Raw genomic sequence first — 15421 nt, 5'->3', positions numbered from 1 at the left:
CCCCACAGGAGACAAGGATGGTCTAATGAGGCCCACAGCCAGAGAGTTGTTATCTCTCCATAGTCTTTGTCTCCGGAGCAGACAGTGAGAAAATTCTACCTCTGGGAGGAGCGGTTCCTGGAAAAAGGTCAATGGCACAGTCCTACGGGCAATGAGGCAGCAACGATGTTGCCCGGTCTTGTTAAAAAGATATACCTTGGGAACACGGGAGATATCTGGAAAGTCAGAGGAGACAGATCTTAGGCATACAGCATGGCAATGAACACTCCACTGTAATACAGTTCCAGAAGTCAGTCAATGTGCGGGATATGGCTCCTAAGCCACGGATAGCCCAAAATAACCGGTTGCTGTGGTGAATGGATGAGGTGGAAAGTGAGTGTCTCATTGTGATTACCTGACATTGTTATCGGCAGAGGAGTAGATCGATGAGTAACCCGGCAGAGGAGGCGACCTTCTAAGGCGGTGGTGTGGATGGGTTCCTCCAGGACCACCTGCTCGATCCCCAGCTGTGAGACCAGAGACATGTCCATGAGATTAGCATCTGCACCGGAGTCTGTGACAATACGGATGGAGAGAGCGACCAACTCATCCAACCCAGCAGGAAGATCTTGGGTCGCCAATTCGTCCTTGACGCGTCGGTCCGACAGACTGTGGTAGAATGCGTCCATTCGCTGCTTTGTTGTGGAAGTTGATGGAATAATCAGACACAGATCTCCCTCCCTGCTTCTGATCCAACAAGCCTCGAGGGGCCTCTCTTCCCAGTGTGGCGTGATCCAAAAACCTTCCGCAGCTCCCTGAAAAACAGAAGGAATGAAGAGCAGATTGGCGACTGCTGCTGCCGCTCAGCGGTTCCCCAGTCCTGGGCTCTGCCCGTAAGGAGAGAGGCGGCGTATGCCACTCTGGATCTCTCGGAGGGAAAGGTGGAAGCATGAAACGCAGGTAAGCTGCTCCTCGTGGTAATGTTGGCCGGAGTCAGAGGTTCCATCTCGGCATGTGCAGAGTCGTCTGGGTTCATGTAATGTGTTTATGTAACTCTGTAACTCTGTTCATTCTGGTCACATGACCTTTATTCATCTGTCCATCTGGGGAGAGGGATCCTCCTCTGTTGCTCTCCTGAAGGGTTCTTCCCTTTTTTCCCCGTGAAAGGATTTTTTCTATTTCTTCAGAGTTTTTCCTGATCCAATGTGAGGTCAAAGGTCAGGGATGTCGTATGTGTACAGATTGTAAAGCCCTCTCAGGATAATTCGTAATTTGTGATATTGGGCTATACAAAATAAACTGAATTAAATGTGGGTTACAGGTACTGGAACTCACAAGCACGACTCAGAGGCAGATAGACAAGCAAAATACTTTTACTGCAATTTCAGGCAGGGTCAAAACCGGGAGGTTAGTCGAAACAGGCATACAAATCCGAGAAGGGGCAGGCAAAACATGGTCAGAACAGGTAGATCAGGCATGAGACAAAGGTATGCTGGAGAGTTTGGCACTAACATACAAGACAATCTGGCAGAGGACAAGTGCAAGTGAGGGGACCTAAGTAGTGAGGGACTAATGAGGAAAACGGGCAACAGGTGAAACGGGTGTGAGGACCAGGTGAGTCAGGTGTGTCGGGAAGGATCTAAAAGAACATGAGAGTTAATTAACCAGGCAGGCAGGGTGAAAACAACTAATATGAAGGGGAATTTGTGTCAATATTTGAGTTATAGGACACTCACTGTGAACCTATAACATAACATGTATCATATATCACCTCAACGAGATCCCGTAAACATGACCGATTTGCACGAATCAGGTGTCAGTTATTGTATTTTACAAAACACAGGAGAAACCTGTTATTTTCTCTGTGTATTTCTGTGTATTTTCTTTAAGATCACAAGTGTGTGGATATTTGTTCTGGGAACTGGATGATCGACCTCACCTGACTGATATCCAGACAATCACATGTTTCTTTTTTCAGCTTTCAATGCACGCTAAAAAACACTTGATTACCGATAAGCCCAGAATCATTGGAATGTGTACTTCCTTATAGATTTAACTTGATAAACATCTTACTGGCAGTGTGTGTTTAACACTGATGTGTTACACGAAACCTTTCTTTGACAATGGAGTGTTAATCCATGTAATTATTCCATTTAAAGAAGGCAATCAATGAAGGTGCTCAAGTTCACGTTCTTTCATTGTCATGCACTCAACAGATGGTCTTAAAGATGGTTTCAAATCTCTACTTTTGTCGACTAACTCATAAAATAAATATGTATAAAGAAAAATAACACAAATGGAAAATTGGAATCTGAGATAAACTAGTGCAGTTTAATTATAGGAATAAAATACAATATAAAATATAAAGTACAAATAATAATTGTGAAACGTGTGGTATTACAGGTGGGAAATGTTGAATTATTTTATCTCAAGAACTTTATTGAGAACTTTACATATTACAAAAGCACAAAGTACACAGACATAAAACTAAGTCTAAACCTAATCCTTACAGTACAATCTGGCCAACATTCAATTCAATTCAGTTTATTTTGTATAGCCCAATATCACAAATTACGAATTTGCCTCAGAGGGCTTTACAGTCTGTAAACATACGACATCCCTGACCTTTGACCTCACATCGGATCAGGAAAAACTCCCCAAAAATAACCTTTGACAGGGAAAAAAGGGAAGAACCCTTCAGGAGAGCAACAGAGGAGGATCCCTCTCCCCGGATGGACAGAAGAATAGATGTCATGTGACCAGATGAACAGAGTTACATAAACACATTACATGAACCCAGACGACTCTGCACATGCCGAGATGGAACCTCTGACTCCGGCCAACATTACCACGAGGAGCAGCTCACCTGCAGGCAGTGCAGGTGATGGCCGTCCGTCACGGGCGTGTGGTGAAAGATTTCCAACACAATTGGCGACGAGGATGGAATTCGACAGGCATGTCGGGCCAAGATTCTTGGAGACTCGCCAGTTCATACCGCTGTGAGATCGGCTTTTTGCTGTTGCCCTTCAAAACAAAATACGATCACATCTGTCAGAGGGGACAGTCAGCAACACATAGAAGTACTGCCAGTAGATGCTGAGTCCTGACCATGTGACCTCAACTGTTATCATGTGTGGCTTCAAAACTTACACACTAAAATGATTGATAACTGTAGGCCGAGTTATGCTTCAGAGAAAGTAAGAATCTTTTTATCTTTCCATTATTATCAGTATTATTGCATAATAATTACAACATATTATATTAATAACTATACCAATACCCATAGAATAATAAAGTCCGTGGATGAGAACGTGAAAGCAGTCTTGTTCTGGGAACTGGATGATTGATACCATTGGATTGTCTTGATGTAGACATTACCTGGCGATCAATCCTGCCAACGGATAAAGGGACCAAAATAAAAACTAATTTGAGTATTTCTATGGCGCTTTTCCCCCTGCATTCAGTTCTTAAAACCAGATTTAACGAACTCAACAAATTAATATAGTTACTCGCCTGTCAATGCAACCACATCAGTTTAAAACTATCTTACCGGACTCAGAGAACAGTGTGCCAGCATAATGGCATTATGTATCGGTCATTTGAGTCCAACAGGTGCTGACAGTAGAAGATGTTGTGAAACCAGTCTCGCAGCCCATGAAAGGACTGGCATCACCTGGCCGGCCTATCGGAGGGTATATATATTGATGCTGCAGGTGGATGTGAGTGGCAGAGAACCTCCAGACAGGTGACTTGAGGGCGTCATGGCTTCCACATCAGTGCTCCTGCTTCAGCTGCTCCTGGTCTCACTGGCGGCTGCATCTCATTACTTTGGGGGATCCACGACCTACACCTACAAAGGAAAGAACCAAGACGGAACATTCCGGGTGAGAGATATATGATATACAACATGGGTTTGAAAATATTATATGTCAAAAATATTTACAATGTAGCATTATTACTTATTATTACTTTATCAATAACCTTTCTGAAACAGTAAAATTCCCTCTGATGTTGGATGGAAAATAATATTTACATTTAGTTTATATTTAAACTAAATATATTTAAGCTCTTGTGTTTTACATTTTCACTCATAATTAAGGCCCACTAGGTTTATGTAAACACCCAAAATTATTTAACATTGTAAAACCGAGTACTGTTCATTGATTAATATTTGATCTATAACTTGTTCAGGTAAAAAGAAGAATGTTGTGTAATTACCCGGGAGCTGAAACAGATGCCCCTTTAGCCTTGCTTTGACTAATTATTATTTCATTAAACAGAACTAAAAAGCATAAAAGCTTGATGAGAACCATCATTTACTTAATATAAACATGAACAAACCCTTCTTATTGTTGTCATTATGGTTTCCGTTCACGTTTTCTTTACTCAATTTAAGATCCAAGGACATATTTCAATATTATTGTTTTTTATTATTTTTAATAAAAATGTATGCACTTTTGTTTGTTTTAATCTAAAATAGTGGTTTGACCATTTATTGTGGTTGTTGATCAAATTATCATTACAGATAAACAGCCTTATTAAAATAGCTCATGAAAGAGTAAAATAACTGATAAATACACATACATGTAATTCATAAGAATATCCTTCAGTAGAGTAACCGTCTCTAACTGTATAATCTTTTTCCACAGGTGGACATTCGCAACAGGGACACCTTTGATGGGTGTCAATACTCCCTCAATTGGAATTGTTACCAAAGCAACTGTGGATATGTCCGCAGAAGTCAGAAAGGTGTGATTGACAACAGCACCAATGCACCACGATACAACCGGCAATGGTGTGAAACCGAAACCGTCAGCACAAGATACCTCGCGAGTGACAAACCTGTTCAAATGAGGTGAGCTTTTCTTCTTCTCTGAAATCAAACCAATGCTGCTGCACTCCATGTGTATGAGTCAAATGTTGGATTTGCTGTGCTTGTCATAAAAAGTAGCCAGTGTTCGCTGCAGTATTTCAAGAGTATCTTTTGATTGATGCTCATACCAGGGCTGCAAGCTGCTGTTGGATCCCAAAGCGTAACGGGAACGCTAATTGGAGACTACATTCTTCACTGGATTTGGGATCAAGATCTGACACTGGAAAACCAAACAGATCGCCAGAAATTGCCATTCTACCTTTGCTAAGGTAAGTTCCCTGCAGTGAGCATCACATTTTGATTTTACATTGTATTGAGGTATTTAAATTATGATTATGATTCTTACATTTGTTTTCCGTATGTTACTACACCTCTACCAGCATGTCCCTGGTTTTATATTACTTCTTGCATTGTGCATGTTTGTGTCTGCTGATTTGATTCTTTTGTGTAAAGGATTCTTTGCATATTAGATTACTAACTCCTGTTTATGTGTCTACTCAAGAGTTCCCCAGAACTGCCCAAGGACATACAAGCTGATGTCCTTTGATCCTGACGGCGACAAAGTTCGATGCAGATATGGAAATATCCCAAATCTAGAGTGTCAGTCGTGTAACCAACCTTTAGGCTTTGCCTTGGATCAGGTTAGTTGAAAAATATATTTCCTAATACATTGTAATACCTCACTGATGCTTTGCCTCACCTAACCTTAAAATGTTCACATTGTCAGGGCTCTTGCACATTACACTACCAACGCTCTACAGCCGACCCCAGAGTTTATGGATTTGAGTTGATGGTGGAAGACTTCCCGCAAAGGCCCATCACTCTGGCCTACGCTGATGGATCCCATTCCACAAAGAGTCCACTTGTTGTGAGGCATAAAAGACAATCCAGAAGTATCTCAAGTTGGGGCACCATCATCCCAACAACCACACCTCCACACACAACCACCACACCATACCCATGGTGGTGGTCTTATACTAAAACCACAGCACCTCCAACAACCACCGCACCATACCCAACAACCACACCATACCCAACAACAACCACAGCAGCCCCAACAACCACACCATACCCAACAACCACACCATACCCAACAACCACACCTTACCCAACAACCACACCATACCCAACAACAACCAGCTCCTACCGACATGCCAACACTCCTCCCCTCAGTAAACTACCGTTGCAATTCTCCTTTCTTGGTGAGTTCTTTTTATTCTGTGACAACATTTTCAATGAGCCAATCCATAAAAACTAAACACTGTTGCTGCTGAAACCATTGCCTGTCAAAATTAGCCGTTGATGAAAATTAGCGCCACTTTTTTGATCCACCAACAGCAGCAAAGTTACAGTTTTAAGTATGAGTTACTTACTGCTGTTTTGAATGTAAATGAATCTTCTATTTTTAACTCCAGTGGACCCACCTGCACCCTCATGTCAGGAAGGACACTACTTGCCAAAGTTTGTGTCCCCAACACCTTTAAATGGAGACCGCATCCAAGCAGAGGTCAACAAAGAAGTGGAGATCATAATCAACGCACAAGCGTCATACGCAACGTGAGTGAGAAACAACATGATCAGTGTTGGCCTGAGGCGCATAAGATAATATCAGCAATAAGGAGTCAATAAATCTTGGGTTTCTTTGTTTTGTTTTCACACAGAATACATGATATTATCATCAGTGGCCCACTGAATATCACCAAGCAAAGGAACACACATGGTGAGTTCGTCATCAGGTGGACGCCTTTCGAAGATGACCTGGGAGATTTCTTCCCGATTTGCTTTGCTGTTGAATCGGTGACCGGGTAAGCTTTGGGTTCCTAATGAGAGCATTTGTATGTGTGGGTCATGATTTGACTTTGTAACACATCGTTTCAGGTCTGCTGCAGCCGCTACCACACAACATCATAATCACCACGGCACCCCGTCTTCACAGTAAGTTACATTTATCTGTTTAGTGTTTTCCTCTTTAGCAACAAGGTAGAGATTAAGAAAAAATAAGAATGCTGTAAACCATTAAAAAAGATTTTTTTAATAATTCACAATATTTCTGAAAGAATGTCTATCAAAAGGTAGAAAACCCCACACCTGATAGCATTAACATTTTCAAACTTAATCTCAGTTCTTAAAATGACTTAACATGTGTTCTTAAATAGATTTCACTCAGTTTGCGCTGTTATCTCTGCTAGTACTGTTAGGGTTGTTTGCGCTATTATCTCTGCTAGCACTGTTAGGGTTGTTTGCGCTATTATCTCTGCTAGCACTGTTAGGGTTGTTTGCGCTGTTATCTCTGCTAGCACTGTTAGGGTTGTTTGCACTATTATCTCTGCTAGCACTGTTAGGGTTGTTTGCACTATTATCTCTGCTAGCACTGTTAGAATTGTTTGCGCTGTTATCTCTGTTAGCACTGTTAGGGTTGTTTGCGCTGTTATCTCTGCTAGCACTGTTAGAATTGTTTGCGCTGTTATCTCTGCTAGAAGTGTTAGGGTTGTTTGCGCTGTTATCTCTGCTAGCACTGTTAGGGTTGTTTGCGCTATTATCTCTGCTAGCACTGTTAGAGTTGTTTGCGCTGTTATCTCTGCTAGCACTGTTAGCGTTGTTTGCGTTGTTATCTCTGCTAGCACTGTTAGCGTTGATTGCGCTGTTATCTCTGCTAGCACTGTTAGAGTTGTTTGCGCTGTAACTCTGCTAGCACTGTTAGTGTTGTTTGCGTTGTTATCTCTGCTAGCACTGTTAGCGTTGATTGCGCTGTTATCTCTGCTAGCACTGTTAGGGTTGTTTGCGCTGTAATCTCTGCTAGCACTGTTAGCGTTGTTTGTGCTGTTATCTTTGCTAGCACTGTTAGAATTGTTTGCACTGTTATATCTGCTAGCACTGTTAGTGTTGTTGGCGCTGTTATCTCTGCAAGCACTGTTAGCGTTGTTTGTGCTGTTATCCCTGCTAGCACTGTTAGAATTGTTTGCGCTGTTATATCTGCTAGCACTGTTAGCGTTGTTTGCGCTGTTATCTCTGCTAGTACTGTTAGGGTTGTTTGCGCTGTTATCTCTGCTAGCACTGTTAGCGTTGTTGGCGCTGTTATCTCTGCAAGCACTGTTAGCGTTGTTTGCGCTGTTATCTCTGCTGGCACTGTTAGCATTGTTTGCACTGTTATCTCTATAGCACTGTTAGCGTTGTTTACACTGGTTAAAGTGACCTACCTAACAAACTCACCTTTATCAGTTTAATTGTAGCTAGGAGACAAAAGCACCAGTAATAATTGTAACTATCATATCATCCTACCTGAAACTGAATTTAATCAGTGTTCATCAATGCTCCTCAGGTCTGGCATCTATCAGTCCGAGATGAGATGTGTTATTGTAGAAGTTCGGAAGAAGCAAAGTGAGTGTACTTTAATGTTTTCTTGTATAACTACAGCTGTAGTGGTGTATATATAATAGATATAAATATTTAATATCCTGAATTGTTTACATTATGGTTTACTAGCTCCAAGTCTTCTTCTTCCCTGTGTTTGCTGAATTTCTGGTTGGCCTTACTGCCCCTTGTAAATAAGTGGAATACCATTGGTATAATGTGTATTTTCAACCACCTCTTCCTCTAGTTATTTCCAATGTGATCTGCACCGAGTCCACAATGACAGTAGAGGTTGAGAAAGCTTCATTCTCTGGACTCCATGAGGACCATTTGCGGCTCAACGACGCCACCAACATCGCCTGCAGGCTGCAGTCCAACAGGACTCACGTCTTCGCTGTCATCCCCCTCAGCGGTTGTGGCACTGAGATCGAGGTAACGCAGGGTTTTGGTACCGGCCGTGCTCTTCTCTCGGTTATTGGTGTTGCCTTTATCTAGCAGTATGAGGACTGACGACGTAACCTTTTCCTTTGCAGGAAGACGATGATAACCTCAGGTTCAAAAATGAAATCACCACGTTTGACAACGTAGCCGACACGATCACCAGGAAGCACCTGCTGGAGGTGCAGTTCTACTGCCAGTACCCCAAACGTGGAAACGTGACGCTGGGCTTCACAGCACACAGAAGGAACGTCACAGTGTGGGACCGGGGCTTCGGCACGTTCACCTACCAGTTCGAGTTCTATCCCAACAACCAGTACCAAACCATGGTGGATCCAAATTCATACCCACTGGTGTATACATTAGGGAACAGGATCTACATGCAGATAGAGGCCACCTCCTCCATCGACAACACTGTGCTGTTTGTGGAGTCCTGCAGAGCTACACCATATGACAACAAAAACTACAAGCAAACCTACTCCATCATTGAGAACGGGTAGGCATGACGACACCACCTGGTGGCGGTAGAGGACATAACAAAGTATGTGTAAAGAGTTGTGATTGTCTTTATGTGAGAGGTTTGTAACTAACGGTGTGAATGACAGTTGATTGATTCGTAGACAGTGGATTCATGGATGTAAATGAAATGTCTCTCTATCTTGTGTTTAACTGTGCAGGTGATTATGTCCTCTTAGTCTAGAGGGTCTTTAGTGTAATATGACCATGTCAGGATGGAGAAGTCAATGCCTCACTCCCTTCATCTTATGCATAACCTCTACAGTACATTTCCTCCTCATGTAAATAACTACAATAGAACAATACCTCTGCCCCTTCAACAGCATCCATTGTAAGGCATAGAGAAACAAAGGCAATGTGTCTCATCTTTTAGTTTTGCTTTGCTCCGACCAGGTGTAATGTGGATTCGACCGTTAAGACCCATTCCTCCGCCCACAAGAGACAGTTCAGGTTCAGCATGGAGGCCTTCAAGTTCATCGGCTTGCACGATCAGGTAAAGACTTGAGCAGGAGACTCTGACTTAAATCTCTAAACGCTTCAATGAATAGGTCCATTTCATAATGTGCTTTTATTATCTGGCTGGTTTTACTAAGTGATAATTAATGCGCACTTGATGTAGTGGACAGGTGCAAAGGAATATAAAGTCGTGTGGAAAAGAGGTTGAATTTCTGCAACGTTTCGGTGATGGATATTCATCAATCATCAAATACACAATGTGAAGCAACTCATTTCATACTGAAACCACAGGGCGTAACAACCAATCAGAAGACACTTGTCCCATCAATTATTGATACAAAACTATCCATCCATCCATTATCACCCGCTTATCCGGGGTCGGTTCGCGGTGGCAGCAGGTTCAGCAGGCCGACCCAGGCCTCCCTCTCACCCGCAATACTTTCCAGCTCATTCTGGGGGATCCCGAGGCGTTCCAAGGCCAGCCGGGGTATATAATCCCTCCAGCATGTCCTCGGTCTTCCCCGGGGCCTCCTACCAGTTGGACATGCCCGGAAAACCTCTAATGGGAGGCGTCCAGGAGGCATCCTGACTAGATGCCCGAACCACCTCAGCTGACTCCTTTGGACACGAAGGAGCAGCGACTCGACTCTAAGCTCCCCCCTGAGGTCCGAGCTCCTTACCCTATCTCTAAGGCTGAGCCCGGCCACCCTACGGAGGAAGACCCAGAGTTCGTGACCGTAGGTGAGGGTTGGAACGTAGACCGACCGGTAAATGGAGAGCTTTGCCTTCCGGCTCAGCTCCCTCTTCACCAAGACGGACCGGTACAGCGCCTGTTTTACTGCTGCAGCCGCACCGATCCGCCTGTCGATCTCCCACTCCACCTTACCCTCACTCGTGAACAAGACACCGAGATACTTGAACTCCTTCGCTTGGGGTAGGCAGTTTGCCCCCACCTGGAGGGAGCAATCCGCCGGTTTCCGGCAGAGCACCATGGCCTCAGATTTGGAGGTGCTAACTCTCATCCCTACCGCTTCGCACTCGGCTGCAAAACGCCCCAGTGAATGCTGGAGGTCACGGTCTGAGGAGGCAAACAGGACCACATCATCCGCAAACAGCAGAGAGGCGATCCCGAGACTCCCGAACCGGATCCTCTCCACCCCCTGGCTGCGCCTAGATATCCTGTCCATGAAGGTCACAAACAGGACCGGTGATAAAGGGCAGCCCTGGCGGAGGCCAACACCCACCGGAAACGTGTCTGACTTACTACCGAGGAGACGAACACAGCTCCTACTGCAGGCGTACAGAGACCGGATGGCCCGTGCCAACGGGTCCGGCACCCCATACTCCCGCAGCACCCCCCACAAAAAACCCAGAGGGACCCGGTCGAAAGCCTTCTCCAGGTCTACAAAGCACATGTAAACTGGTTGGGCAAACTCCTAGGACCCCTCCAGTAATCTTGCGAGGGTAAAGAGCTGGTCCACTGTTCCACGACCGGGACGGAATCCGCACTGTTCGTCTTGAATCTGAGGTTCGACAAGCGGTCGGAGCCTCCTCTCCAGCACCCTGGCATAAGCTTTTCCCGGGACGCTGAGCAGTGTGATACCACGATAGTTCGAGCACACTCTCCGGTCCCCCTTCTTGAAGATGGGAACCACCATCCCGGTCTGCCAGTCCATGGGCACTGTTCCCGACCCCCATGCGACACTGAAAAGGCGTGTCAACCAAGACAGCCCAACAATGTCCAGCGCTTTCAGCATCTCAGGGCGGATCTCATCCACCCCTGGCGCCTTGCCACCAAGGAGCTTTTTGACTACCTTAGCGACCTCTGCCAGTCTCCGGGGGACATGTTGGCCGGGTTTAGGAGTTCCTCAAAGTGCTCTTTCCACCGCCCGACGATGTCCCCAGTCCGGGTCAGCAGTCCCCCCCCCCCCCCCCCCCCCCCCCCGCTGAGAACAGCCTGGGGGTAGACCCTGCTTTCCCTTCCTGAGCCGTCGGATGGTTTGCCAGAACTTCCTTGAGGCCAACCGAAAGTCCTTCTCCATGGCCTCCCCGAACTCCTCCCATGCCCGAGTTTTAGCCTCCGCGACCATCGCCGCTGCAGCCCTTCTGGCCCGCCGGTACCCGTCAGCTGCTTCAGGAGACCCCTGGGCCAGGCAGGCCCGAAAGGTCTCCTTCTTCAGTTTGACAGCTTCCCTCACCCCCGGTGTCCACCACCGGGTTCTCGGGTTGCCGCCACGATAGGCACCGATGACCTTCCGGCCACAGCCCCGAGCAGCCGCGTCCACAATAGAGGCTTTGAACAAGGTCCACACAGATTCCATGTCCCCAGCCTCCCTCGGGATTTGTGAGAAGTTCTTCCGGAGGTGGGAGTTGAAGACCTCCCGGACAGGATCCTCTGCCAGACGTTCCCAGTTCACCCTCACTACACGTTTTGGGCTTGCCAGGTCTTTCTAGGCGAGTCCCCCGCCATCTGATCCAACTCACCACCAGGTGGTGATCAGTTGACAGCTCTGCTCCTCTCTTCACCCGAGTGTCCAAGACATACGGCCGCAGATCAGATGATACGATTACAAAGTCGATCATTGACCTCCGGCCTAAGGTATTCTGGTACCAGGTATACTTATGAGCCACCTTATGTTCGAACATGGTGTTTGTTATGGACAAACTGTGGCTAGCACAGAAGTCCAACAACAAAACACCATTCGGGTTCAGATCGGCAAGCCGTTCCTCCCAATCACGCCCCGCCAGGTTTCTCTGTCATTGCCCACGTGAGCGTTGAAGTCTCCCAGGAGAACTATGGAGTCGGCAGGCGGCGCCCTTTCCAGGACCCCTCCCACCGACTCCAAGAAGGCCGGATACTCCGAAATGCTGTTCGGTGCATAAGCACAAACAACAGTCAGAGCCTTACCCCCCGCAACCCGTAGGCGCAGGGAGGCGACCCTCTCGTTCCCCGGGGAAAACTCCAACACAGCGGCGCTCAGCCGGGGTCTCGTGAGTATCCCCACTCCCGCCCGGCGCCTCTCACCCTGGGCAACTCCAGAAAAGGACAAAGTCCAACCCTTCTCCAGGAGCTTGGTTCCAGAGCCGATGCTGTGCGTGGAGGTGAGCCCACCTATATCTAGCTCGTACCGCTCCACCTCCTGCACCAGCTCCGGCTCTTTCCCCGCTAGTGAGGTGACGTTCCACGTCCCTAGAGCTAGTCTATGCCGCCAGCGATCGGCCCGCCCAGGTCTCCCGCCTGGCCCGCCGCCCGGTCTACAAAACTAAATATACTAAAACGAAATAATGTCAGAAATAATAGTGAAAGATTTGTTGAGCAATTCAAGATTATTAATTTGTCAACAGAAAAATGTAATCTTTCACATTTCTTTTCTATGTTTCCCATCTCACCTTTTATAGAAATAAATTGTATTTCCTTTTTTTGTTTTCAAATGTAATTCTTCAATTTCAAATAGGAATGTGGTTATTATGAATTTGATTGGTTGTTTCAACCTGTGGCTTCACATTGTGAATCAGATGTCTAAAGAATAAACTCAGTGGTGACCAGTTTAAAAAAAGAGCTTGTACCACTTGACACGGATGGACTTGAGGACTCGCTAGACCCCCCCTGACTGTGGGTGTCATACTGGATCTGACCACAGCTCTGCTCTGTAAGAGTCCGTCTGCTGATGTAACTCCAGCGTGCTCTGTTGCATTCAGGTGTACATCAGCTGCACGGTCCTGATGTGTGAAGCAGGCAGCCCCAACACCAGGTTCTCCCAGGGGTGCATCAACTCCACAATGACGAACGTTTGGACGCCCAATCATCACCGCAGAAGGAGGGAGGTAGTCGCTCAGAGTTCAAGGCACTTCGTTTCCCAGGGTCCTTTGCGCTTGAAGAGATCGGCGGAGAGCAACGAAAGCTCAGGTGTGAAAACAGAGAGGGTTCATTTACGACCAGCACACTTCAAATGTTTGAGCCCCACTTTGGACCACAGCAAATGTATAATTGTGCTTCTCTTTCCTCCAGCGCTCCATCTGAATCTGAACCTGGTTTTCATCGCTGGATGTCTTCTTGCAGCTGTTGGCATGATCAGTGCAGTGGCCATGTACAAGGCCAAAGTGTCAAAGGTCAAATACCAACCTTTGCCCACATTTGAAAACTAAGACGGCACACAGAATACCAATTCTGAGTTAATCACATTTTTTGATTGGGTTTGCCATTTGATATTGAGTGTTTGTGTGTCTTATGAACTTTCATCTTCATACATGTCTGCAGCTTTATGAGGACAAATCTGTTCCGGTGCAAAGAGTTAACCAGCAAGCAGTTTTATCATAATCAACACTGAAAGGGTGCATCAACGGATGTCAAAAGGTTTTTACGGCTAGACTTAATTCAATTATGATACTCTTGCTTCAAAGTCCCATATTATAAAAAGGGAGATCTTCATATTTCTTTTTTAAATAGTGTAAAAGTATTGAAATGCTCAATAACTTCAGTAACTGTGCCTTTAAACGAGCCGTCAGGATCACAACTGAACAATAATTAGCGGCTACTTCACATTTTTAAACTTAATATTCTAAATGTGCCCCAGTTTACGCCCAGGTGAATAACATCAGCTGACAGGAAGTGAACATGGAACCAAGCTTTTGGCGTGTGACCCAATTTACAACGCATGTTTCAGAGGGTGAATGCAGGTTTAATTCAGACAGAATGCAGTAGAGTTCAAATAAATGATAAAAACATATGTTTTATTATTTTAAAGCATGTAAAGATTAACTAGTACAAACTAGTATGAACCTGGAAAAGAGCGCGATATGTCTCAACTCATGGATCAATAAACATTTGCAAATATTTTTGGATTCTTTATTTGTCTACATCTTTATCATATACACACTGTAAAATAATCAAGAAATTAAATACAATTATTCATATTTAATAATAGAGAGAGATAAAGTGATTCAGAATTTAAAAGGGTTTACCTCAATTTAAACCAAATTGTTAACTAGTGGAATTAGCTATTGGCAAAGTTACATCTGGTCACTTTGTAAACAAACTATCTCTATTGTTGTGTTTTCTGGCCCTTCTGCCCCCTAATAGTTGTGTTTCAACTCTGGAGACGTTCAGACCATTCGAGGACATCTTATTGTCTAGAGGATTTCTGTGATAACAATAAGCACAAAAAGAAAAGAAGTCTCCAGTGAGAGCAACAGTTGGTGCACGATGTCACCGTCACTTGTGTAGTCCGCTCCGTTTCATACAAGCTGTGTATTCTCATTATGACGGTGCGTCTTGAGGGAGGCTCATATGCGCCGTCGTTATGTTTCTAACAACGCTTCTCAGACCGACATCTTCCACGACAATAATCGTCCTGCAGTCCATTGCTATCCACTTGGACAAGGCATTTATTTGGGTAGCTAGTTGTCTGGCATCGATGCTGTGTAACACCTTTAAGTGGTACTTCATGCTCGTGGTACTCCGGTGATATGATCATTCCAGTTTGCAGTGGTTACAAATAGCTTTGCTTTTATTTCATTACATTACATGTAATTTAGCTGACGCTTTTATCCAAATCGACTTACAATAAGTGCATTCAACCACGAGTCCAAACTCAGAACAACAAGAATTAAGAAAGTAATGTTTCTTTAAGACAGCCAAACTACAACAATGCTATAAGTAATACCACAAGTAATACCACAAGTAATACCACAAGTAATACCACAAGTAACACCACAAGTAATACCATAGGTAAGTGCCATTCAAGTGCCACTGAAGTGCTAATCTGTTTTTAATCAAGGTATAGTCAGAAGAGATGTGTTTTTAGATTG

General features: G+C 45.0%; 2 protein-coding genes across 2 annotated transcripts; both read left to right on the top strand.

The window, feature by feature from the left end:
- Nucleotides 1-3711: 3711 nt before the first annotated feature.
- LOC117728894 lies at nucleotides 3712-6791 on the top strand. Its single transcript, XM_034529818.1, has 7 exons — nucleotides 3712-3863; nucleotides 4629-4834; nucleotides 4984-5121; nucleotides 5355-5493; nucleotides 5580-6054; nucleotides 6268-6409; nucleotides 6731-6791. Exons 1-7 carry the CDS (start codon nucleotides 3741-3743, stop codon nucleotides 6789-6791), a joined length of 1284 nt encoding a protein of 427 aa, XP_034385709.1. The 5' UTR covers nucleotides 3712-3740.
- On the top strand, nucleotides 5930-14016 carry LOC117728846 (ZP domain-containing protein-like). The gene is made up of 10 exons (XM_034529767.1): nucleotides 5930-6054; nucleotides 6268-6409; nucleotides 6514-6657; nucleotides 6731-6787; nucleotides 8172-8230; nucleotides 8451-8635; nucleotides 8737-9137; nucleotides 9551-9650; nucleotides 13313-13520; nucleotides 13623-14016. Exons 5-10 carry the CDS (start codon nucleotides 8194-8196, stop codon nucleotides 13757-13759), a joined length of 1068 nt encoding a protein of 355 aa, XP_034385658.1. The 5' UTR covers nucleotides 5930-6054; nucleotides 6268-6409; nucleotides 6514-6657; nucleotides 6731-6787; nucleotides 8172-8193; the 3' UTR covers nucleotides 13760-14016.
- Nucleotides 14017-15421: the final 1405 nt, after the last annotated feature.

Source organism: Cyclopterus lumpus, chromosome 3 (genome assembly GCF_009769545.1).
Source record: "Cyclopterus lumpus isolate fCycLum1 chromosome 3, fCycLum1.pri, whole genome shotgun sequence".
NCBI classification, from domain to species: Eukaryota; Metazoa; Chordata; class Actinopteri; order Perciformes; family Cyclopteridae; genus Cyclopterus; species Cyclopterus lumpus.
Note: the sequence above shows the minus strand (reverse complement) of the source record. Positions and strands in the feature narration are given on the sequence as shown.

What these genes read in the sequence shown, in the direction of transcription:
- LOC117728894 (XM_034529818.1), top strand. Translation starts at nt 3,741, where the DNA reads ATGGCTTCCACATCAGTGCTCCTGCTTCAGCTGCTCCTGGTCTCACTG. An exon ending in GACAAACCTGTTCAAATGAG is followed by an intron (nt 4,835 to 4,983) that starts GTGAGCTTTTCT and finishes TGCTCATACCAG; the next exon opens with GGCTGCAAGCTGCTGTTGGA. An exon ending in GCACAAGCGTCATACGCAAC is followed by an intron (nt 6,410 to 6,730) that starts GTGAGTGAGAAA and finishes ACATCGTTTCAG; the next exon opens with GTCTGCTGCAGCCGCTACCA.
- LOC117728846 (XM_034529767.1), top strand. Translation starts at nt 8,194, where the DNA reads ATGAGATGTGTTATTGTAGAAGTTCGGAAGAAGCAAA. An exon ending in TACTCCATCATTGAGAACGG is followed by an intron (nt 9,138 to 9,550) that starts GTAGGCATGACG and finishes TGCTCCGACCAG; the next exon opens with GTGTAATGTGGATTCGACCG. An exon ending in TCATCGGCTTGCACGATCAG is followed by an intron (nt 9,651 to 13,312) that starts GTAAAGACTTGA and finishes TGTTGCATTCAG; the next exon opens with GTGTACATCAGCTGCACGGT.